A 26655-nucleotide genomic window follows, 5' to 3' on the forward strand; every position below is an offset into this window, starting at 1 on the left:
CCAAAAAATTTATTATGATAAGCTAAATTGTTAAAACCTCACACTGTGCCGTGGTTCGAAAAATAACAGACCATTTGTCGATCCACAGCGAATTGGAAATCCCTCCCGATATTCTACTTGCACACCATTGAGATTACACGAGAACCCCAGTTAGGTCCATAAAATCACCAGGTATAGTAAATTTAAATAAAAAAAATGTTCATAAATTTGGTTTAAGACTAAACATTTTATTTTGAATCAATTCAATGTATACATGAGTTTTGCACATTATTATTGTTTGTATATTAAATTAAAAATAATTTAAAAAAATATATTATATACACATTTGTATATTACATACATATGTATTTTTCATTTACAAAACATATTGATTATTTACTAATTAATTTCTAATTACAAATATTTAATACATATGTATTATTAAAAAGTTGTTTGTTTTAACAAAATAAAAATAATAATGAAATGATCTTGTTGTATGTTGGCGTGTATTTGAAATGTGTTAAAAATAAAAATAAAAAAAATGTAAAATGTTTTATTGTCGACCTTAATCCTTTGGAATAATTTAAATAAAAAGTAAGAAAGAGATAGAATTTGTTCGTTTTTTTTTGTGAAAATTTTCTTAATTTACTAAAAATACAATACATAGAAATGACAATGTGGGTTTCATATTTTATACAATTTCATTTCGTTAAAAATGATTTGTTTGTTTTGTGTTAATTTTTTTGTTGAAATGTATAAAATGTGTGATGAGTTTTTTTGTTTTTCATTTAGTTCGTTGATAAATAGAGGAGTGTTTCGTTTTGACTTTTGTCTTTTAATAAAACTTAACAAATATTTATGTACATAATTTAAATATAAAACAATTGCAAGCGTAGTTTTTGTTTTAGTTATTGATAAATTAAGCGAGACGCTTTTTTCGACTAGGAGATAAAATTTTAAGCATTGTTACAACGGGTGCTTCAAATGACATTGACACTACGAATGATAGTAGATATGAGGCCACTACAAATCCAAAGAACATGACAACCTGAAAAAAATAATTAAATTACTTACACATTGTATAAAAATAAAATTAAGCTAAAAAAAAACAGTTTTTCTACATCTGTATCATTCAGCCATGAAATTTGTTATAAAATTTAGTTTTTCAATCTACGAAATACAAATTAAAAAATCAATTATTAATTTGAATTACATTCCCTTAGTAATGGTTAAAAATCAAAGCATACATTAAGGCTTATATTTAATTTTCTTCCATAGATATAAAAGAGTAACGTCACTGACCGACTGATTCATTGTCGCTTCGTATTTCAGAAATTCGAACTTTTAGGGGAATTTGGCAGAGCTGTAAATGAATCATTCTTTTTTGATTTTAATTCATTATGAATTAGCTAAATTTTGAATTAATTCATTGAATTGAAAAAATGAATTGAATGAAATTTGAATCAATTCAAACGAATTAAGCAGAAATGAATTTCAATTCATTTCTAATTCAAATGAATTTGTAAAAATGAGTTGCAATTCATTTACAATTCATTTGAATTGAATTCATTTTGAATTAATTCAAATGAATTAGAAAAAAGAATTAGCAATTCAAATGAATGACTCGAAAATGAGTTGCAATCAATCAAATTCAAGAGCAGATCTCTAGGGGGAATGAAAGATTTCTCCTACCAAAATGAAAATATCCAGTACAAAAATTGAAAAGCCTTGACATATATACGCGCCTGATCAATGAAAACATGGTGTTTGGAGTTTATTTCTTCAAGAAGAACTGATTTTTATTTTGAAATACGCTGAACGACAAAACATATTTAATATTCAAGAAGCAATTAATAATTTTTGAAATTTTGTGACCCACGACCACCCAACGACAAACTTTTTGCTAATGTTTATATTATATTTATTTCAAAAAAATAAAACTATCTTCCAAAAATAATCAAAAATCAGGAAAAATAACAATGTATGTAGTTCAAAACACAATTGAGTTTCATAAATAAGGCTAATTAGATTTAATTAGAATGCATTTGGAAATGAATTGCTAATTTTTTTTCTAATTCATTTGAATTAATTCAAAATCAATTCAATTCAAATGAATTGTAAATGAATTGAATTAATTCAAAATCAATTCAATTCATTTGAATTGGAAACGAATTGCAATTCATTTTTACCAAATTCATTTGAATTAATTCAAAATCAATTCAATTCATTTGAATTAGAAACGAATTGCAATTCATTTTTACCAAATTCATTTGAATTGACTCAAATTTCATTCAATTCATTTTTTTGTGTGAATGATTCGCGAATTAATTCAAAAATGAGTGATTCATTTACAGCTCTGGAATTTGGTAACCTTATAACTTATAAACTATGAACATTTAAAACAAATAAATTTAAAATTTTGTTGTTGTTTTCAATATAAAATACGAAAGAAAATGTTCGTTCGCATTTAGAGAAACAGGCAGTTAATATAGATTTATTTTCAAGATATTTCAGATTTCAAAAAGTAGGGCTAGTTTTCCGATATTGACCTAACTTTTTGTACTTTGTCAGGACGGTCTTTGAAATACCATTAATGTGATATATAAATTTGTGTATAAAAAGTTCATAATATTTGCAAATATAAAGCCACACCCACTTGAGTGCAAATTTCAGCCAAAACACGGACTGACGCAATCTATAAGGATTCGGAATATATAGGTATGCCTTGTGGGCTAGCAAATGCATATTTTAGAAATTACAAAAATAGAATGATAAACTTACATATATGTATGTATAGAAAAATAAATACTAAAATCTTACCATTGTATCACCACCCAAATGTAAAGGCGAATCCGTATTCAAGGCCATTGAACGTATAACAATGGGATGAACCAAATAAGCACAGTATGTTACTCTGGAGAAGGGATAAAGACATGGCGCTGACAGCAAAGTGTTAACAAAACCACCATAACCAGTTGAACAGGCAATGGTTATCCAGGCCAAGGATAAAGCCCACGCCGAATGACTTAGAGAACTGTATAAAGCAGCAGTGAGTTGAGAGAGTTCGGCCCGATAAAGGCCAAATATTAAAACGAATAGATTTAGGGATGCCAAAGTCCAGGCAGTGATCACAGTTGTTTTGGACATGCGAATTTTGCAACTTGTGCGGAAAAGAATCCATCCCACAGCCATGCCAATTAAATAGGGACCCAAACGAGTCCAGGGTTTATCGTAGATTTTATCAAACAATGCCAAAGGATCATCTGAATCAGGACGATGATTATTTGTAAAGGCAATGACTGCAGTAGTTATCCACGATAAAACAAGGAAGACACATGTTGTAAACGCCGACAATTTGAAGTGTCGTACTGATACTATGAGGATGATTGCTCCAATTATATAGAATTGTGTATCATTAGCCAAGTACCAACTCCATAACATGCACTGAAATATAAAGTTAAAATTTTATATTAATGTCTTGAATATTGCAATATTACTTACCATTTGTTCCACCGGAAATAGAGTGTTAATATAGAGCATATTACGCCACCAATAATCAGGACATGTAATGTGATCGTTAGTGGGAGGATCAAAAATTGAGTAGGCGGCCAAATATTTCATAGATACTTGTACTACGCCCAAAACGAATAAATAAGGAGCCGTCAATCTGAAATATAAAGTTTAAGTATTCGTATTTTCCTAAAAATCTTACTGTTAAAACAAACCTCATAAAACGGTACATAACCAAACCGAAGAAGTGGGCCGTACATCTAGTGAATTCATTCGAACCTTTGGCCAGTTTATTCAATTTACCCTTGGCATTTGTGCGGAAATAGAGATACGAAACCAAACAACCGCTGATAAAGAAGAATGTATCCACACTGAATGGTCCATTGGTGATGGCTTGGAAGAAGAAATTCTTTTCGACATCTTTGCGCAATTCCAAATTATCGGAATATTTAAATATTACAATACAAGTATGACCCAATATAACCCAGGCCATGGAGAAAGCTCTTAGACCATGTATGGAAGGTATGGTATCAGAACCAACATTACGATCACAGATTGCATTGAAATTCGTTATAGCCGAGAAGGATAACAGAAGCTCGGAATAAATGCTTAGTTTTTCCGGTTCATGTAAATGACCTTCCAGATGTTCATCGGAAGTACTGTTGCTAGTAGTTACACCATTGCAATTTGTTACTGTGTGGGGCAGGTTCAACACTATATTCAATTCTTTAAGAGATTCTTTTTTCAACGAATCAGTCGTCACCGAATCACTGTAATCGGATGAAGCACATCCAATACCCGAAGACGTTTCACTGTTGTTCATCATTTCCTTATCCTGTTGACGCAGAGCTTCGCGCAGACGTCTTCGCAGAAATACTTCATACATGGTGCCGGTTAGAATTAATAGTAAAACAATTGTTGACACGATTCTAAAAATGAAAGAAATGTTAAAATAATTTTTAATTGTGTTTAGAGTGGGCTGAAGAGTTCTGAACTTACATTAATATCCAAAACGTGCGATCTTCGAAAATATTGAATTGCCTATCGGTAGGTACGCGTACATCCAATATATTGATTGCTCGCGAATCTAATGAACGATGACCGTGTTTGGCCAATTCTATAACATCTCCACTGGAGCAAGATGATGGTAAACAGACGCCAACATAAACCGTTCTAATCTGTAAGTGTAAATAAAATTTATATAAGAGAATATACAATTACTTTTCAATACAATTGGGTGAGGTATAAACCGATATAGAATTGTGAAGTAAGTTTGAATTGAGGATTAATATTAAAACTCAAAATTAGAAGCACCACATCTTTGGTTTCCAAATATCATTTAGAAAACATAAGAAATGATAACAAAACCGTTTAAGTCCATTGTGCATTTCGCCAAACGTAAACTGTGAGTCCTTGAATTATAATATCCTTTGAATTATAATATCCTTTATAATATTCCTTTAAAGAAGGAAAATGGTTCGGGAATTCTATTTTTATGTGATGAATTCTGAATTAATCATAACTCTAGGCTGAAAAACTTATTTAGCATTTTTTTTCCAAATTATATATTTTTTTTTGTGTAAAAAAAAAAATTCAGGTTAAAAAATATTTTTTTCCCATTGTAGGTCAAAATTACTATGGTCTTTGAAATATCTATCATTAGATATCCATATTGTTCATATTAATGACTTTGTAATCCAGATATAGGTCAAAAATAGGTCAAAAATCGAGGTTGTCCTGGTTTTTTCCTCATATCTCAGCCATTTGTGGACCGAATTTGCTGATTTTAAATGGGAAACTTCTTGAAAGCATGTCTGGTAGAATTATTGAAGATTTGAATCCCGAAGATATCTGGGGTCTTCAGAAAATTGATTTCAACAGACAGACAGACGGACATGGCTTAATCGACTCCGCTATCTATAAGGATCCAGAATATGTATACTTTATAGGGTCGGACAATTATATTGTAGAAATTACAAACGGAATGACAAACTTATATATACCCTTCTAAAATCTGATTATAAAAACGTTGTAAAGCTCAACATTTTTTGGTTCATATGTTTTTAATGTTTACATACATATATAAATTCCAATTAATTATAAATGTTATTAGGAGTTGTGTTCCATTTGTAATAGATTTGAATTGAAGACAAATTTAATCATAATGTAATGGATTTGAATTATGTATGTAAATAAAACTGGAATTATTCAATAAGTTATTAATTCTATAAAGAATTAATTCTTATAGGAATGAATTCAATGCCTTTGAAGTACTAAAGAATTAAGCGTATGAATTAATTCGTAATGAATTATTAAATGTAACGGTTAAGAGAAATAATTTAACATCCCTATAAGAAATGACTGATGGAAACTAACACACTAGCAATTTATTTACCAACACATGCATGACATGGCACAAGTTGGAAAGAGAAAACAATAGTTAGAAAGAGAAAAGAAATCATACGTACACGAATGTTTACACCAGTTTTTTCACAATGCCCTTAATAAAATGAGAACTACTGATGTATAAACCCATCAGAAATACCCATCAGATCATGCATCAAATGACTGTTACTGTTCTTGTAGGGATATGGTTGAAATAGAGGCACAACTGAGAGTAAGTTGAGAGTAACAATAATCACTCTTTCCCTAACCTCCTGTCTATACTTGAAAAATATTCATCATAACAATAAATGACATTTGTTGTCAGACAAAGTTGTCTAAGCAAAAGCACTAACAATATTATCATAACGAAGCAATAATACTAATAAATGGAGACTATACCTGATAATTTTTTATCTAGCATTTTGAAGTTTATCATGATCAAAATTTATAAGAAAATGAATACATTGATTAATATGTATTTTGTTGTTGTAAGACTAAGTTTTTGAAAATTGAATTAGGAATTAATTCTTTCCAAACTATCCTAAAAGGTTAAGTCTGAATTGAGGATGTAGGATGTAGTATTACAGGACATAAAGTTTGGAAAAGGAGAACACACTTCCCTTCTCTGTAGATGTCCTGTTTGGGCTGTTTTTTAAAAAAGAAAGAATTCTTTCAGTAGAGTTTCTGAAGTAGAGTTTTCAAAAAAACCGCGTGTAAAATGCACATGTTAACTGTGTGATCCTCCTTTAAATCTAAGCTCACCATTTCATACTTACAACACTTGTGGGATATGTTTCATTTAACAACAACTTTATAATATAAAATCCTGGAATGAATGGTGGATTTTCATTGTAGACAGATGTGTACGACTGCAAATGGGCTTTGGCAAATGGTAAACCAGAATTTTTTTCTGTCTCTCGGCGAATTTGATCTTCTTCATCATCATCATCATGATAAACTGCCTTACAGAGTGACATTGAACCCATCCAATAGTTGTTGCCATAGAAGAAACCAGAAGCGTAATGGCCGGAAGCATCATCCACTGAAAAAAAACAAACAAAAATAAGTGGGTGAGAAAATATGTTATTACCAGTAATGTGTTAAATAATTTTCTTACAAAATGGTAAAATTTCAATAATATATAACAAATTCTCTGGAACAAACTTTAGCTGTTCAGTTTTTAGTACAAATATTGAAACCAGAAAGACAAACATGATTTCAAAAGCACAAAAAACCGCCAAGCCAGCATTGTACTGTTAACGTAATAGTAAAACATTGACTTATTGTTACATAATTGTAATAATTGTGGTTAATGTCTTAACCAACAATAGCAATAACAACAATGAATTGTTAATATAATTTGTATTGACTGACGTTGTTGTTACCAAGACTAGACTTGAACGAGCGTCTCTAAATGTGCAGTCAAAAATTACTTTTGGTTTCGTATATCGTTTATCCAGTACATCTTAAACACTTTTAACGCGATACTGAATTTGATAAATTTATTTCGAATATTTATTTTATGGAAGACTCATCTTCTTTGAATTTTATGATCTGCCCAACGAGATGGTGAGCCTACAGGGAATCCATGAAAATAGTAAGAATCTTCAATATTAGTTATACTACGATAAAGATACTGATACCATTACATACTTAAATCGTCAATCAATACAACAATTATTCTCTTAAGAATGGAATTTTTTACTTTCTATTCAACGTTGGCTAACGATTAAAAGGTAACGCAAACTATTACAATTTGAGCTGAGACCTGGCGGTTGTATGTCTATCACTTTCAGATTTCAAGTAGTTGTGATGTAAATATCGTTTTCATTTCCATGTAACTCTAAGGTGGAATCAGTGCTGAATACTGGTAAAAACATAAAGACATAGTAATGTATTCAACATTGTTAAAATTATCTCAGATGTAGTTTGCTTTTGCTTTTAATGCACTCTGGGTTTGAGTTACATAAACGTAAAACTTTTGTTAATCAACCATAAAAGTTGTTAGCACACATTCCACAACAACAAAACTCCAACCGTCTGAACAGTTGTGGCAAAGCCAATGCTGTTGCAAAGGCTGTATGAGCTTGCAACATGTTTGTTGATTTTTTCTCTAGCATTTTCCAACGCAAACTATTACAATTTGAGCTGCGACTTGGCGATTGTGTGTCTATTACGTTCAGATTTCAAGTAGTTTCCATGTAAATACGAACACGTTGAACCGGAATATTAAAAATGTTTTTTGTTTTTTTTTAATAAATTTGGTTCGAATCAAGTAAAGTTGAGACACCGCATTTTATTTTGTTAATTCTTTTTTGAGCATTTTAATTTCAGCCCAGACCTTGGTCAAGGTGAAGACCATGCATTGTTTAGGTGAATGATTTTGTTACAGAACATACATTAACTTAATTTTATTGTTACTTATGAAGTACGTAATAATTTAAAGAATGTTGTCGATCAGTTGGAATGAATTGTAGCTTTAAATTGATCATTTATGAAGATTACGTAAACATTTAATTGAAATACAGTTTTACTTAAATATGTTTTGGCTACCGATTCGAAACGGTAAAAAGTTAACGATTAAGCTAATTTGGAGAAGAGCCTCGTGTGAACAGAGGGGAATAACTTGGGGATTCAACAGAAGGCTAGAAGATCTCGACTATGCCGACGACATATGTTTACTATCCCACAACTTCAATGATATGCAGACTAAGATCAGTGCAGTACAAACTGAAGCAGCTAAGGCTGGTCTAAAAATAAATATTGCCAAGACTAAAGCAATGAGAATTAATGCTTCTAACAACAGAGCATTCGCAATAGAAGAGAAGAATCTTGAAGACGTATCAATGTTCTGCTATCTCGGAAGTCTTCTGACTATAACAGATGGTTCTGCTGACGACGTAAGAAACCGAATAAAAGCTGGTAAACATTCGTTTGGTATCTTAAATCCCATATGGCGATCAGCACATATTTCGAAAAGAACCAAGCTAAACATATTTAATTCCTGCATAAAATCATCTCTTCTTTATGGATGCGAATCGTGGAATGCAGCGCAGACGGATGTTAACTCGCTACAGGTCTTCATAAATCGCTACCTGCGGAGAATTTTAAAAATATTCTGGCCAGTTATAATATCAAATGAAATACTATGGGTCCAAACCTCCCAAAACCCCGTACATGTCCAGATCAGAAAAAGAAATGGCGCTGGCTAGGGCATACTTTACGAAAGCCCGTTGACGATGTCACAAGACAAGATATCGAGTGGAACCCACAAGGAAGCCATAGAAAAGGAAGACCATCACACACCTGGCGTCGCCAAATCGAAATTGAAGCAGCCAACCAACACAAGGGCTGGAACGAGATAAAAACACTTGCATCGGACAAATCTGAATGGAATAAGTTTGTTATTGCCCTATGCTCCTTATAGGAATTACGGGAACTTATATATATATACATATATATAATTTGGATTCAGTAACGGTATTTTGGCTTATATACAGGAATTCAAAATCTTAAAATAAATGAAAAATTATTTTATAAAACGCAATATTCATTTCAACTGCAAAACAATCAGATACTTTTGGTTGTAATCTTCGACAGTCTCTTCACTGCCTTCATACGTTTTCCTAAAATCTCGCGCAAATTGTATGAACAGGAACATGATGAAACGACTTTATTTCCTTCAGAGATGTCATCAGAGAAACCACCGAAACTAAAATATAACGGAGATGGATTTCCTGATATGACATGAAACATAATCGAATGACAGTTTTTAACGATATTCATAGCGAAACAATTAGTATTGATGTATCCGGTTATCGCATTAATATCGTAGTTGAATATTGCTTACCGCCTAAAAAGAATTATTTTTATTGCTATCCGGTGTAGCTCCATAAGCATCTTGTTGCTGATCTTGTCCATACCTTTCTTGGGATTTAAATCAACAATAGCATTTTCGATCTCTCGAATCTCAAAACGTAGGGGTACGGCTGCTCCAAAATGGGGTGCAACAGGTGGCAACTCAATTGCTTCGTTTGATGTGTTCGGTGTAAATACTTTTTTTTAAATGATTAACAAACAGATTCCCTTTTTCAGTATCATTTCTTGCCCAACCGCCACTTGAATTTCGCAAGGGGGACTTACATATAACGGGTCTTTTAAGACTTTTTGTTGCTCGCCATAATGAGTAATCCATAGCGAAACAATTAGTATTGATGTATCAGGTTATCGCATTAATATCGTAGTTGAATATTGCTTACCGCCTAGGTTAGTTTGAGTAGAGCTGCAGTTTTATAGCCCATACCCATTTCGGGTATGTACTTACCCGTTTTTTTCAGAAGCCTAAGAAATTGTGGTGGCTATGCTATGATCATAGTTACCTCATTGTAATTTCTTATCGATTTACAATCAGAATTCCTAAAGTGTTCCAAGGTTTCTTCCTCACACCGAGAAAAAGCCGAAAAATCAATTCTGTGTAAAACAAGAGTAATTCAGGCACATCTGAGATCTGTATGGATCAAGATGATTAAAGTCTACTGCCAAAAATACTGTGTTATCTCCAAAATAGTCCCAGTTGTGATTAAAGATCGAAACTCTTCACATATTCTACTTTTAGCCAACATTATATAATTTCATCCTGAAGATCTATGAACACATTCAGTATAAGTGACGCGCCATCTTGGCCTTGATCTAAACTAGAGCTAAGCTAAACATTGGCACCTTGTATTTGGTTTATCTCGCTCTCGATCTCGCACAAAACCATTCAGTCTCGCTATAGAATTTATACGATTAAGTTTTCTCGTCTCCTCTTCATTGCATAAATTCGGGTATGATTATGTGTTTGTCTATCATCGATTTCTTCTATCTCAGAGTATACTTCTGGCTGTCATTGGGGTCACCGATATTTACAGACATAGCAATGTGCGTGTTCTAAACGAAATTCAATTGGCTCTACATAAATTACAAAGAGTAAACTCCGCATTACAAAAGGACACGTAACAACTTACTCTCCTATAGTGTGGGTAAAATCAATTCTTTCTAAATTATAGTACACAAAAGTTTTAAGTGACTACTCCCTAGTTAACTTAGTGACACTAAAGTGACGATTAACTTCACGCTAGTTTACCTGTGATGTGACAATTTCTTTTCAGATTTCAAATATGTTTCAAGAAAAGCACGAGAATGTCATAGAGATGTATAAATTAAGTCAATAGTATCAAAAATTTGTATAAAAATCATTTCTAACATTTGCATCTAAAAGTAAATTCAAGGATTATAATAAAGTTACATAAACATAGAAACAATTATGTCATTCAGAATGTATAAATATATTTTACTAGCTGTACCCGGTCCGCGTTGCTGGCCTTTAGAAAACATCTGTTTTATATTGCAGCTCGATCTCGATTTTAATATACAATGTCGGAAAAAGTCGTTAATCCAACCTTCAATGTTAATACATGTGGTTGCATTTCGGCTGGTTCCAATGAATTCAAAAATTAAGTAGGACAATTATTTGTATTTTATTGTTTCGCCAGACACTTTAAATTATATTTGGTCATCGAGCTTTTTAACATCATAATTTTTTGATTAAAAGTATATTTCATATGGAAATTTCTTATTCATGCACCTAATATGCAAGAGTAAACAAAATTGTTTATCACAGACCGAAAATAAAAAATCTGAAGATTCCGTGAAAATTTTATCAAAATCGGTCCAGCCATTTTTGAGTCCATACGGAACATACATACACACATCCATTTTTATGAAATATATGGTATTAGCGGTATAATGTAAAAATTGGATTTTTACACGCCCCTCCGCCCTCAGACCTAATATTAAAAATCTGACTATACAGTGTTACCCGCTGGGCTATTCTGAAGATTCCGAGAAAATTTCATCAAAAATCTGACTTTAGAGTGTTACCCGCTAGACTATTCTGAAGATTCCCTGAAAATTTCATTAAAATCGGTCCAGCCGTTTTTGGGTTAATTCGGAAATACATCCATTTTTATATATATAGATGAAAAATTTTTATATGAGAAAATTCGAATAATGTAATATTTTAGGTGTCCAAAACCATATTCAGAAAATTTCCTTTCCAATGATACCAGTTTGGAGCTAATCGGTTGGATGGTCTCAGAGTCTATAAAGGACATACATAGGTAGACACATTTTTTGTATTTTATATATATAGATTGTTGTCGTAATCTATATATGTATATAAAAAAGTAACGTTACTGACTGACTGATTCATCATCGCAGAGCCCAAACGGCTGAAGCTAGAATTTTAACTGTGGGTTCCTCTCTCCCCAAAACGATCCGATAAGAAGGGATTTTTGGAAATTTGAACGTTTAGGGGGTAAAAACGGGTTAATTCGGTAACCTTATATCTTTAAAACTAATATAGATACAAAAAAACTTAAAATTGCATGTTACTCCATTTAAAAAATAAGCTGATGTTTCGGTGTTTCGTACTTTTTCGAAATTCGAACCTTTTAGGGGAGAAAACGGGTAAAAACTGTATTTTGGTACTTTTTTGGCACCCTATGTATCTTTTAAACCAATAAACATAGAAACAAATTTATCAAAAAATAAAAAAATACAAGTTTAGTACAAAAAATACAAGGGTATACTATTTAGGTACCAAAATGTGAGAACTGAACTATAGGTACTTTTTAATTAATCTAATGGTACTTTTTGAATTTTCTATAAAAATGTACTTAAAAACGTGAAATTAAGCATACACGGTCCTAGGTCATTCTAGGGGGAAACTTTTTGGTACTTTTCCTTTATTTGAATGGTACTTTTTGTAATTTCTTCACCAATAAACCTAGAAACATTAAGCAAAGCTTATATGGACCGGAGTGAGTGGGAATCCGCATGTGCCTGATTTTTGGTACTTTTTATATATTGTAGTGGTACTTTTTGAATTTTCTATAATAATGGACCTAGAGTTTCAAAAAAACCGAAGAAATTCAAAACTGCAATTTCGGTTTTAAAAAATTGAAAACCGAACCGGTTTCGTTTTTTTTTTGGTTTTGTGATAATTTATTAAATATTAAGTGTTATAGAAACAAAATTATTTGATAATATAGGAAATGCTATACAAATTTAAAATTCAAACTTGACTGGTTATGGTTTAATGAATGCGAATTCAAAAGTGATAATCAATGGTACTATTTTTTTATTGCAATGGTACTTTTTAAATATTTTATAATAAACCTAAAAATTTTAAATTAGACACACATGATTCTGAATGAATTTGAATTCACAGAATGGTAACTTTCTTTTGCATTTTCTATAATAATGGACCCAGAAATATGAAATTAGCGAAGCGCACCGGGTCAACTAGTTACATACTATATATAAAAATACTACTCATTATAAAAAATACATATTAATATTCAAAAAAATCGTTAAAATTTAAATTATTTGTTTTGACAATTAGTCATTTAGTGGCTGACAAACAGTTTATGTTTATGTCTAATTTTCTAATTCAGTTAATGTCAAAAAGATTAAAAGCAAATACCATTGAAGTACATGCAAGTTCAATGTCATAATATGACATTTGATTTTAAAACAAAACGGAAACGGGCTAATCTTAAATAATGCGAATAAATGAATGAATAACTACATACCAGTATATTAAAGTACTATTTAGTAAATAAATTAAAACATACAAGTACCTGATGTGTGTTTGTCGTGAAGTCACGCAAGTGCAATGGGTCTTAACTCTTTTTCTTTTTTTTTGGTTGGAAAATTGTTAAAGCGTTTATACTCTAATTGTATGTACTTCATAAGTAAAAGATGTTAGACGAAAATATTATTACACATTTTATAGTTATTTTTATACCCTTCACAATGAGTGCAAGGGTATATATAGATTTATCATTCCGTTTGTAGTTTCTACATTTTTCATATAGTCATGTCCGTCTGTCTGTTGAAATCAAATTTCCGTAGCCTCCAAATAACTCTCATACATGTTTGATACATCAATATATCCGCTATAGTCCAACTTAGAATGTTATTTAAAATCGAGAAAATAGGCCACAAATGGCTATAATCCGCGATCTACTTTTTTCATAAATTTGTCACCAAAATATTTTTTCTTAAAGTATAATTTGTCGAATATATCACTCTTACTTGTTTATTAACCCTTCATTTGCGACCCCACAAAGTATATATATTCTGGATCGTTATAGATAGCGAAGTCGATATATCCATGTCCGTCTGTATGTTGAAATCAACTTTCCGAAGCCCCCAAATATACATGATTCATACATCAATATATCGGGAATTCTTCCGGCTCGGTTGCTATTTAAAATCGACAAAATCGGCTCATAAATGGCTGAGATATTAGGAAAAAAACAGGAAAACCTCGATTTTTGGCTAATTTTTGATCTATATCTGGATAACTAATGGCGTTTTCTTTTCTGACATAAAATGTTGCCAACATATATTGTACCATTTATTAACGATTACCCATACCCTCATCATGTTTTACATTTTTTACGATCACAATAGAACCAAAACCATTACCATTTGTCCAATTTTATTGCATGTACCTTCTAAATGTTGTAAAACTAAACATTTTGCTGTTTAAAAAAGTGCTGCATTTCCAACCCTTTGATAAAATTGAGGGTGAAATGTGTAGCATATCTTCGGGGTTTTAGGGCAACATTATTTGAAAAGAACACATTATACCCTTACCAAACTACATTTTTTTAGAAAAGAACACAGAAAAGGGTAAAAGGCAGAATAAAGGCATCATTTATGCCAGAAAAGAAAACGCCATAAGTCATTAATATTGATTAATATGGATATCTAATGATAGATATTTCAAAGTCCATTGCAACGATGTATACAATGGTTCAAAATCGAGAAAAATATTTTTTAACCCGAATTTGTTTTCATCAAACTATTTTTTTGTCATAAAAATAAAAAAAAATTTAAAAAACAAAATTGGAAAAAGCTTTTTTTAAACAAATTAAAAAACAATTTTTTAAAAAAAAATTAAATTTTGTTTAAATAAACATATTTAAAAAAAATATGTTTAAGTATAATTTGGGGTAGGGTATATAAGATTCGTCACAGTCGAATATATCACTCTTACTTGTTTATTATTATTTTAGTTTAAATGAAACAATTAGAAGACAGACGATTATAATTATATTATGATTGCCTCAGGCAATGTCACTCACTTGCCAGTTCGTTTATTGCTGATGACTTTAAAGTTTAAACACATTAAATTATTAATAGTTTTGGTTTTTCAACTTCAATAAAGTTTATTAGAGGTTTAGAAGAAAAAACTCATTTGTATTTAAGTCTGTAGATGACAAAAATGTAATAAATTTCTTGTATGTATTCGTATGTAAATGTTTTGTAAATTTGTTAACAAAAATAATAAACAATGAATTATTGTTGTTTGTATCCATTTATGAATGAACACTGTCTGTCCGTCTATGTTTATATAATTAATCTTTTGCTGAAATGTTAAGACCTGAGGCGTTATTTGTCTTATAAATTTATTTAATTGTCAATAGTACAAGTGTGGTTTCATATTGAGTTTGTTGAATAGATCTATTGTCATAGTAAATATGTATAGCTGTCCGCCAGATTGTATTATATGTTTACTGAAATAATATCAAAAAACCCTGCCAATTTGGTTAATAATTTTAAAAATAAATCTCTATAGAAGGTTTTTTATTTGTGTATTTTTATTTTCAATTTGCAATAATTTTTTTTTTCAAATGACCACGGGCCATAAATTGACATAAAACATAATTATTGGTTTTTATTAAAATTGCATAATATTTAACACTATTTCTTGATAACTTTCATCATTCCAATACAATCATTACAACAATAGCTAGACTGGCCTGTTTAGTTATTTCGTCATACGCGATTTAGCCTATATTTTTGTTTCCGAAACTCTGCTCTATCTTCTACAAACTCGAGACTTGCGCAAGTAAACTTGGCGTGTGTGAATCAGCACTAATGAATGTCCAAATATTTTGTTAATAAAATCATCTTATTAGAAATAACACCTAAAATATAAATATATTTATTGGAATTAATCTGCCCGTCCAAAAACGTGGTCAGGGCATTAGATTTTGTAGCGCTTCATGTAATTAATGTAACATGTTTCATTAAACCTATATCAATGAAATATTTCATGAAATCAATGAATGTTTTAAATTGACTGAATGAAATATAATTTATTAATAGTATGATATGATTATTTGTCATTCATGTAATGAAATGTCTCATTGAATTAATGATGAATCTATTTAATTAGTTTAATGAAAAAATTCTTCAATAAAATAATAAACATAATAATAAACGTAATTAAAAGGGACGCACTAAAAGGGATTTATGTATATTTATCTACTTCTCGTCATTGATAAAAATGCCCATCATTATTCAGAACATTACTTAAATTTATAATTATGTATATGAAATAGTTTAACCAATATTTTTTAAAAAATATTGGGAAATTTTCGAATATACTACATACATAAGGTCAAAATAAATATTTCTTTTAATTTCTATCCTTGTAAAAAATTACTTAATTTTAGTATTTATTTATAAAATACTTTACGTGCATTATTTAGTAGTTATAAACAATTATCACAAGATATTTTGGCAATTAATTAATTACAAAATATGTTTAATAAAACCATTGCTGCAAAATTATATCAACATAAATTGTGCAAACCAAAAAGGTATTTTGCATTTAAATTTAATCGTATTACAAGCACTGTAAAACCTTGAGGGGTCATTGTAAAATGTTATCTTTAACAAAAAAAACCCAAAAACTGTTTTTATTATAAACATACCTTAACATATGCTATGTATGTGTATGTAAAATATTAATATTTTTGCCATAATAATTGAAATCATAATTGTTGATTAGTGTTAAACGGTTATTTTTGTATTTCTTAAAACATGGTTTACTATCTGATAAATATTTCAACACCATGCACTCAGAAAAATCTATAGATTGTCTTGAATTTCATACACTAAAAAGAAACACTATCAAATTCACACGAGCATGAGCAAATATCATAACTCTCTTATTAATTTTGAGAAAAATTACAAACTGGGTGGTTAACATGCCTCCCAAATCCCCCGTCTAATCAGATATACATAATTAAATTTATTCTGTAGATGTCGAACTGCTCTTGAATGAAAAAAAGATTTCGAAGAGAGTGGCAATTGCAGATACACAAAAATACACAATAGTAGAATCTTATGGAATATATTAAAGCTATTTGAGAAGATAGTTGGAACTGATTTTAATTGAAAACAATTATATTCCGAATCATCCATGTGGATTTATAAAGAAACACAGTACTATCGTTGAAACTCATAGACTAATTAAGACTAAATTTACTCGCAAACAAACTTAAGCTATTGTACAGTTATTTATCTGGTCGAACATTTAAACTTAAAGAAGGAGACTTATTAAGCTACTCAAAACAAATTCCATACGGAACTCATTCTATATTTAAATATAATTCTGAGCCCAGCTGTTTAACAAGTAGTCAAGAATCCCTTAGGGACAATAATTGTCACTAATGACTGATCATTTTACTGACTTCATAACGCATGTGCTCCTTGTAGTGTATAAAGATGCCAATTGGTTACTTTGTACATCCCGGGTAATCTAGCGTGAAGTCAATTGTCATTTGTCACTTAAACATTTATTTTGTTCTGCACTTTTATCTGAATAATACGTAAAAACTGATTTTATACAAATTATGTTTATATAAATAATTCTCATACAGTTTATTTTCTTTTTGCTTAAGTATACTTGCATCACAGGTAATTTGTGTCCCTAAGTATTCATCGCCATTTTTAATTGAAATTGAGAACATTATACATGATATTGAGAAAATTGCAATTGAAATTGAGAAAATTCGAAATGAAATTGGGAAAATTCCAATTGAAATTAAAAAAATTCCAAATGAAATTGTGAAAATGTTATTTTACACTACATAAATAATATACATTAAACAAATAACATAAATATGTATATAATGTTATTGACCCACAGGCATATCATGCAATTCCAAAGCGCTTTGTTGGAACGATGTTATATGTTGTATAGATATACTGCAGTCTACAGTAGTTACACAGGACTTGGGATCGTTAATTAATTCTTCAAGATATAAAATCCTCTGCTCTCCTACATTAGGAGGATTTACGGATGGTATATTCATCCTTGACTTCAGAATATTTGTGATTTTGGACCAAATTATTTCAATAAGGTTAAGCATTGGTGAACATTTCACGTAGACGACTGTGGCAAAGGGACGAGTTAAGATAACTGATTGCCCAACTCTTGTCATCTATCAAGAACTCTTTTGACCCATTCGTTTGCACTTTCGGCAGTGAACGAACCTCTGCGACTATCCATTTGAATAATGCCTGTGGTACCAATTACACCTACATATTAGGTTGTGGCCACGGGAAGTAGGTATCGAACTGTTCGGGATCCAACACGAGATCATCCATGTTTTCTACGACAAAATAAATTAAAATTGATCTCTTTATCCAGACCACCACATCTTTCCACATTTGATATAATTGTTAATTTTGTTTTTTTAATATAATATAATTTATATCATCATACAACAACATAAGGTACACCCAGTAGAAAATAAATTCTCAATTATACAATTCTTGTAACGTCAAACAAAAGAAAATATAAAAAAATATGAAAAAAATCAAAATCAAAGTTTGACGTTATAGGGCTAAATATTGAAAACTCTCCCTAGTGATTCTACCTTCTACAATTATTGTATCATGATTTATATAATGTTTCTCAATTTTATTTAGAATTTTCTCAATTTCAAATCGAATTTCTCAATTTTATATGGAATTTTCTCAATTTAAAATGGAAATTATTAATTTCATTTGGAATTTTCTCAATTTTAATTTGAAATTCTGAATTTCAATGAAAAATGGTGTAGTTATGTGGTTAACCAGTTGGGTAGCTAGTAAGGTATTCAATTAATCGGGTTTCTGGTTTAATCGGTTAATCGAGCAAATAATTAATCGGTTAATTTTAAATTATTCTATTTAAATTATTCGATTAATCGAATAATTCTAATTTTAAACTGAAAATAAAACCACGAATTTTGTGTACTTATTTAAGTATTTTATTAATAAAAAGAACAAAAACTTAAAAAAAACAAAACATAACAATTCAACAAAAAATAAATAATTTTCTTTAGTTTTAATAAAACCTGACCTGGAAAAAACTCTCTCGCTGATTGTACATGTTGGAGAAATCGAAAGTAAGGCATGATAAAGAATATCCAATATCTCAGTTCTTTTTTTAGTTTTTTTAAGCATATAAAATTCTCAATTTACTATTGGAGTCCTTTTTGGATTTTTTAGACTTTGAATTCTTTTAATAATTTCGATAAGTTCTTGTAAAAGACTTTTTTCAATATTGTCTCCAGTTTCGTCAATTATCATATCAGTTGTTATAGTAACTAAACATGTTTGGATGGATGTTTGAATAAAATATGTATGTAATTTTACTTTTACTTTAACTTTTGTATTTGAATTAAAACGGAAAAGTAAATACAAAAAGTGCAACAAAAAAATAAATTTTGGTTAATCGACACAAATTAATCGGTTTGTTTGTTATTTGAAAATCGGTAATTTTGAATTATTCGAACAGTTAACCGACCAAAATTAATCGGTTAACCGATTATCGGTTAATCGATTAAATATCCTAGTAGTTAGTAACGTAACTAACTTTATATAACCGGTATGTGAATCCCATGCCAACCTAACATTTAAGTTGTAAGTCAGTTTAGAATTTAATTTATTAAAATATTATTGGCCAATTACACTGTTACCGGAAAGTTTACTGCAAAATGATGGTGCCGGCTACAACATAATCAACATATTATGATATTATGATTTATCATGAACATGATTGCCATAAACATATATTTATTTACTACAATCTTGTATGTATATGATACGATACTTACTAATTTCAAATCGATATATCTCGATTCCTCGACATGACCCAGCGATTATATATATATTTTTTTTTTGACTGATATAACTTTTCCCGGTAAGCAGAACCCCCGCCGACCACTGACCCCTACCATTTGTCGCAGAGTGTTATTTTTAAATTAAATAATTCCAAAAAAGTCATTAAATGTCGTGTGGGGTGCGATGGTATTTTTCGATAACAAAAGTACTGATAAAAGTACTCAATTTCCCATACCTGTACTAACTCATACATAAGTTTTTTGATATTGTAAATAACTATGGTTAGTTTTTAAATGAATATAAACGAGTAATAACAATAATCGAACGTGTCTGATGCTTTTTTCACTGTATCACACTTCATTCCAATTGTTCGAGTGATTGAATCAATGCGAATTATCAACGTTTTGGTTTTTCTATGCATGAGGTCTTCTTCGTGGTCTTGTCACGATGATTTCTCAGTTATTTGCACTTTTGTTTTTAACTTTTCTTGGATTTTATCTCTGTCATTGTTTATCTTTTAGCGTATGTAATTATCGCTATTTTGAATTATGGAAAACTGTTCAAAATTAATGTCTATCATCAGTGTGTTAAAATTAGTGAAACCACAATTACCAGGTACTTACTTACATGTATATTTATGTAGTATTTATTATTTAGTTATTTATTTATGTTTCTCTAACTTCATAGCAATAATTCAGTTTGAAACAAGTAGTTTATTTGGTTAAAATTTATGCTAATTCCAAAAAAATAAATTAGCTTTTTCTACATTTTATTTTTCAAATTATTAATACGGAAATCTATAATCTCGTTTTTGCAGCAATATCCGTATGAAGAATTAAGGCGTTTATATCAAACTGCATTTTTTTACCATCTCCATATTAAGCCGACAAATTTTAAGTTTCTTTTGTTAAACTATTTAGCTAAATACATATCTACAATAATACTACAGTTAATAACTATTCAGAAAATGTTCCAATCATTAGAAAAAACGCCAAATATGTATTTCAAAATGATTTAAAAACATATGATTTAATTCATAATTTTGCTAAAATTTTCCAAATTAGTTTTGCTAAAATATGTGCTTTATAATGGATCTTAAATTAAAATTTGTATTTATAGATTTTTAAACAGTCATTCAAAAACTAAAATTAGATGATGCAGGGTTTATGATACAATACCAAACATTTTTGGTTGCAACAAATGTTTCTAGTTACTATTTTTACTACAGCTATTTCTGCTACTGGTTTTTTCCTAAAAATCTTAACTTGTCTTCTTCATTTGTAAAGTTTATTTCGAATGATTCTTTTTGATTTAAAGTTATTTGGGGTTTCGGAAAGCTGATTTCAACAGAGAGACGGACTTTGCTATTTGAATCGCTAATGAAAAATGTGAAAATTATAAACGGAATGACAAACTTTTACATATATTACCACTAGAGTTTTTCTTTTCCCGCACTTTTTAATTTCCCGGGAAATCGGGATTTATTTTGAAATTTACCGGGATCCCGGGAATTCCCACATAGAACAAATTATCTAAAAAATGTCTTTGGTTTTAATATGTAATTGGATACGAATAAAAAAATCCAATAAAAATTTAATATAAAGAGATAAACTGACTCGATTTCTAAATTTGGTTATATACAAACATTTCACCATTTGACATTTGTATTAATTATTAGATATAAGATTTGAACCACTTATTGTTAGTTCATTAAATAATGAAGATACAATAAATAAATGAAAATAAAAAAAAAAAATTGACATTTGTATCGGAATGACTTGAATTTCCATCACCTTCGTTAGATTCCAATCAATTCTGTGAATTAAGTAGCAAAAAAATAAATATTTTATTTTTTTGGATTTTGAATTGGCGATGTAAAACAAAATTCAATTTCACGGAAGGTGGTTTTATTCCAAAAAAGTGGTTTTATTCTTTGTGAATACTAAAATAATTCCAATTTCGGTCGGAATAGAATTCTGCGACAGCCCTGAACATTCATGTGTTTTTGGAATATTTTAAATAATGAACTTGTTATTGATATATTTGGGTTAAATCTTTTTTATTGTATGAATCTTCTGCATTTGTTTTGGAGCTTTAAGCTTCTTTTAGAGAAAGTCATGTTCAAAAAACATAAGTAAAACTAAGGAAAATAATTCCCGGGAATTCTCGCACAATTTTCCGGGATTTCGTGATTGAAAATTTTGTGGAATTCCCGGTATTTTGCGTCTCGGGAATTCCTGTGAAAAACTCTAATTACCACTGATTGTGAGTGGTATACAAAATTTTAATTAAATTTATTCTTAAAGGAATAATTATATTTATGTTTGAAGTACTAAATAATTAACCATATGAACTAACTTTCATTTTATTATATTTTGAATTAATATGAATTTTTGCTTTAACAGTTAATTAATAATCGATTCTTTCGAATTATTTGTTTTGTAAGATCGGTTCCCATTATTGTAGGTAATCAACGGGAATTTTCTGGGTTCTACGTATTACGACAAGCCACGACATGCGCTAACTTGAATGCGACATGGCGACCATCTCGATTTAAAGAACCATAGAGCGATTAAATGATTTTGCAAGATTTAAAGTTGAATGTAAATCATTTCATGTCCGCAAAATCGACATAATAAAATCGATATAATAATAATATGAACAAATTGTCAACCTCAATCCAGACCGCTAGGATTAAAACTAAAGTTTTCACGTTACCAGTCAGTCTACTAAGTAACAATTAACTTTGCAATAGTTTTAATGTTTGCATTGCAAATAACTACATTTTTAAAAAAAATTTCGTAACTGTTATTTATTATTCATATATCTTTCTTCAAATTTAATTTTTTCCCCAAATACATAATAATTTCTGAGTACGAGACCCGGTTAAAGTTAAAAAAAAACAAAAATAAAAAATGTTTTGATTAAATTGAAAACGAAAACTATAAAAACGGAATCCAATTCTATTTGTTTTGTTAATTTGTTGGTTGATGTGCAAAAATAAAAATAAAAATGTTAAAACTTCCGCATTTGTTCATGTAATGAATTCATAATTTTTGAGCCATTCCACGTGCTTAATTAATTGTGTCTGTTGTGTGTATTTCGAGCGCGTTATGGCTTTATGACTCTAGTAGTGCAAACAGACAGACAAACATAAATATGATTCGTGTTTTTTGGCGCACTTACTGTCGGTACTAGCTGTTGATTGTAATTGTAGATCTAAGCTTTAATTAAAATGATTTATTCTTTATGATGGTTGATAAGGTACTCGTATTTAATAAATAAATACGAGATGTTATTAAAGATTTTTTTTATGTCAACAGACAAAGAGAACCATAGAGAAATACACATAGGAAACTAGAAAAAAACTGAAATATAAAAATTACTCAAAAAATCACACATATAATAAATTCTCACCACTTAGGTTTTTCACAACTGAGTTAGGTTTTTGACAGGAGAGTTTCTGGTCTATGTGTATTTATCTATGGTTATAACATATATGATTTATTTTAGAGACCTTTGGCCCTTAATATAGAAACGATTTGTAATCCCCTATAATAATGTTAACACGAAAGTATGCATTGAAGTTATGTTGTCTGTATTTTATTCCGAATATAATTGGCGAAGTAAGATGTTCCACGAATTAACATTAAATCTAAAATAAAGATTTAATAATTATACTATTTATAAATCTATAATGAAATCATTCTTTAATAATCTGTGGTACATTATTTGGCATTACCTACATAATGTAATATTGTTTTTCATTATCTACTAAATAGGTGGGAATATATAAAATTTATTATTAAGAGAGCTATATTCGGCTGTGCCGAATCTTATATACCCTTCACCAAATTATACTTCAAAATAAAAATTTTAAATATTTTTAGGTAAACAAAATTAATTTTTTGGAAAAAAAATTTTCCGAATTGTTTTTTTAAATCTTTTTTGTTTTTTAATATTTGGTGAAAAAAAAATCGGGTTAAAAAATATTTTTCCGATTTTGACCCATTGTAGATCCAACTTACTATGGTTTTATATACGTCATTGCAAAGGACTTTGAAATACCTATCATTATATATCCATATTGTCAATATTAATGACTTAGTAACCCAGATATAGATCAAAAATAGGTCAAAAATCTAGGTTTTCCCGTTTTTTTCTTAATATCTCAGCCATTTGTTTACCGATTTTGCTGATTTTAAATATCAAATTTCTCGAAAGCATGTCCGACAGAATTATTGAAGATTTGGATGCCGAAGATATCTTAATCGACTCCGCTTTCTATAAGGACCCAGAATATATATAATTTATAGGGTCGAAAATGAAAAATGTAGAAATTACAAAGGGATTGACAAACTTATATATACCCTTCTAACGAAAGTGAAGGGTATAAAAATCACTCTATATTTAAAATTTTAATTATTTGTTACATTAGCAAATTGTGGCTTATAAGAATGGTTCATGGATGATTTTGACTAAAGGTAATTCGAATCCCTCATACGTTTAGTGGTTTGATAACTCATCTCATTGAATCTTCTACAGAATCTCTTGAAATTCACCTCACACTAATTTTCAGAGTGTGGTTGGTTGTTAGGAAAACATGCAGATTGGATTAATATGCGAAATCGAAGAGGATATAATTTCTGCGTATGGACAATTAACTTACGTGGTCATTTAAAAGTTTTTCCTTATACAAGACACAATATACAAATGTATGTGACGAAATATTTAGACTTTACTTAACAGCATTTCAATTACAAATTATATTTCTACTAGGGTTGTTCCAACAGCGACTTTCGTACGTTGAGATTTGATAGTGGCCATATTGTTGAAGCTACATCTGGCAAATGGGCTGTCATTTATTCAGTTTGTTTTGCTAAATCACCAATACGTGCAAATGATAAAATTGAATGGGCCCTGGATCAGTTAGAAACTACTCCTAATTTTCATAAGAAAATCTTCAGCGATGAGGCCCATTTCTGTATGAATACAACAAAATTATCGAATTTGGTACGATACCAATCCACATAAGATCCATTAAATCATTGTTTGGTGTGGATTTTTGGCTGGCAGCGACATCGGTCCATATTTCTTTGAGAACGACGTTGGTCAACGGCGAGTGGTATAGGTCGATGATTACCAACTTCGTTTGACCTGAAGTGGATGATATGGACACCAACGATATGTGGTTTCAACAGGATGGCGCTACTTGCTACTCAGCTCATGCTCGAGCGATTTGAACAGGCCACCGATATCTGGCGATTAGACCCCGTTGTTATACCCTTCGAGAGCTTTTATTAAAACAAGCTCTCTTACTTGTTTTAATACTGTTTGTTACAAACTGCTAGAAATAATTTAATAGTTACCCTAAGTTAACTAAAATACATTACATTTTTGTTCACATGCCACACAACTGCTAGCTGTTCCAAGTGGGTAAATGTCACTGTTACACCTACAAAAACACTTATTTTGGCAAATGCATTTAGTGTTAAAACACACTCTACTACTCTATTTATGGGGTTATTGGCCAACATAATGTTAAGTCAACAACAAAACAATTTAACTCAATCGCAGTATTCATACTAAATGGAATAATTTTGACCGATTTCAAAAGAAAACCAAACAAAACCAAACAGTTGAACATGAATGAAAACATTCACAAGTCATTAACGAAAATTGGTCAAAAATATAAAAAAGTAAATAAATGACAGACAGCAATTGCGCAAGATAAATTTGTGTATTAGTTATTAATGAACAATTGAGGCTTAAATGGAACTTAAGAAATTAAACAAACTAGTAAAAAACCAATGCTCTATTATTGCATATATGGTTTGTTTGAACACAAGCCCACTGACGTACAAACGAGGGCAAACTGAAAAGTTCTTTTAAAATCTAAATGAACTAGAGTTAAATTTTCTTTCAACAGTGAGACTCGTGCCTTGATTGAATTTGTACTTAAATTTTGAGCCAAAACATCAAAAGAATTTAAAGCAGCTTTGGGTGAATTTCAGTGCACATCTATTGTACCTTAGCATAATGATTGTTGGCAATTATGAGAATTGGTTCTTAAAGTTACAAGCCTCAAACCATGGAGAAAATATGCATAGAACGAAAACTAGAAAAAAGCTCAAACAAAAAAAAATTACTCAAAAAAGTTACACATACGAGTGTTGTTTTTGTTTTCACATAGTTTTTTTTACTAATACATTCTCACCACTTAGGTTTTTGACAACTGAGTTAGGTCTTTGACAGGAGAGTTTCCGCTCTTTGTCTATTCTCTATGTATCAAACAGTTGTGAAATTATAAACGCTTCGCTTTTACCATTTCAAATATTATATTTTTTAAGTACTCGTACTTGCGATAATTTCAAGAAATAATATCATAAAATTAAATGTACTCCTGTTAAGGAAGTTCTTTTTAGTATACCCTCGAATACTGTTCCATATGTCAATATGTATAAGTATTTCAACGATTGCTTAAATAAATATTAATTTGCCAAATAAAAGAAAGGAAGAAAAAAACTAATTTAACCTGAGTCATCATGATTTTTATCTGCCAAAATTTATTGCACAAAATTTATTGAACAGACACACTCACTCACTCACATTCACATGCATTTACATAATGGCTTGATTACAATTGGGACCGCTGTCGACAAACGACTGTCTACAGAACACATTTTTTTGGAGTTTAACTAAAAACAATATCCCCGCTATAATACATTTAAATTTTTATAATAATTTATTTTAAAAAGT

General features: G+C 30.0%; 1 protein-coding gene across 1 annotated transcript in view; it reads right to left on the reverse strand.

Moving 5' to 3' along the window:
- Positions 1-206: 206 nt before the first annotated feature.
- The window catches only part of LOC135958799 (nose resistant to fluoxetine protein 6), a 50344-nt gene continuing 23895 nt past the window's right edge, over positions 207-26655 (reverse strand). The window contains exons 2-7 of the mRNA XM_065509699.1: positions 6651-6916; positions 4489-4667; positions 3705-4418; positions 3481-3646; positions 2800-3423; positions 207-1027 (exon numbers count right to left, since the gene is read on the reverse strand). Of these exons, the coding sequence (XP_065365771.1) occupies positions 899-1027; positions 2800-3423; positions 3481-3646; positions 3705-4418; positions 4489-4667; positions 6651-6916 (2078 nt within the window). The 3' untranslated portion in view covers positions 207-898. The remainder of the gene's footprint in view (positions 1028-2799; positions 3424-3480; positions 3647-3704; positions 4419-4488; positions 4668-6650; positions 6917-26655) is intronic.

This window comes from Calliphora vicina, chromosome 4 (assembly GCF_958450345.1).
Source record: "Calliphora vicina chromosome 4, idCalVici1.1, whole genome shotgun sequence".
In the NCBI taxonomy this organism is placed as follows: Eukaryota; Metazoa; Arthropoda; class Insecta; order Diptera; family Calliphoridae; genus Calliphora; species Calliphora vicina.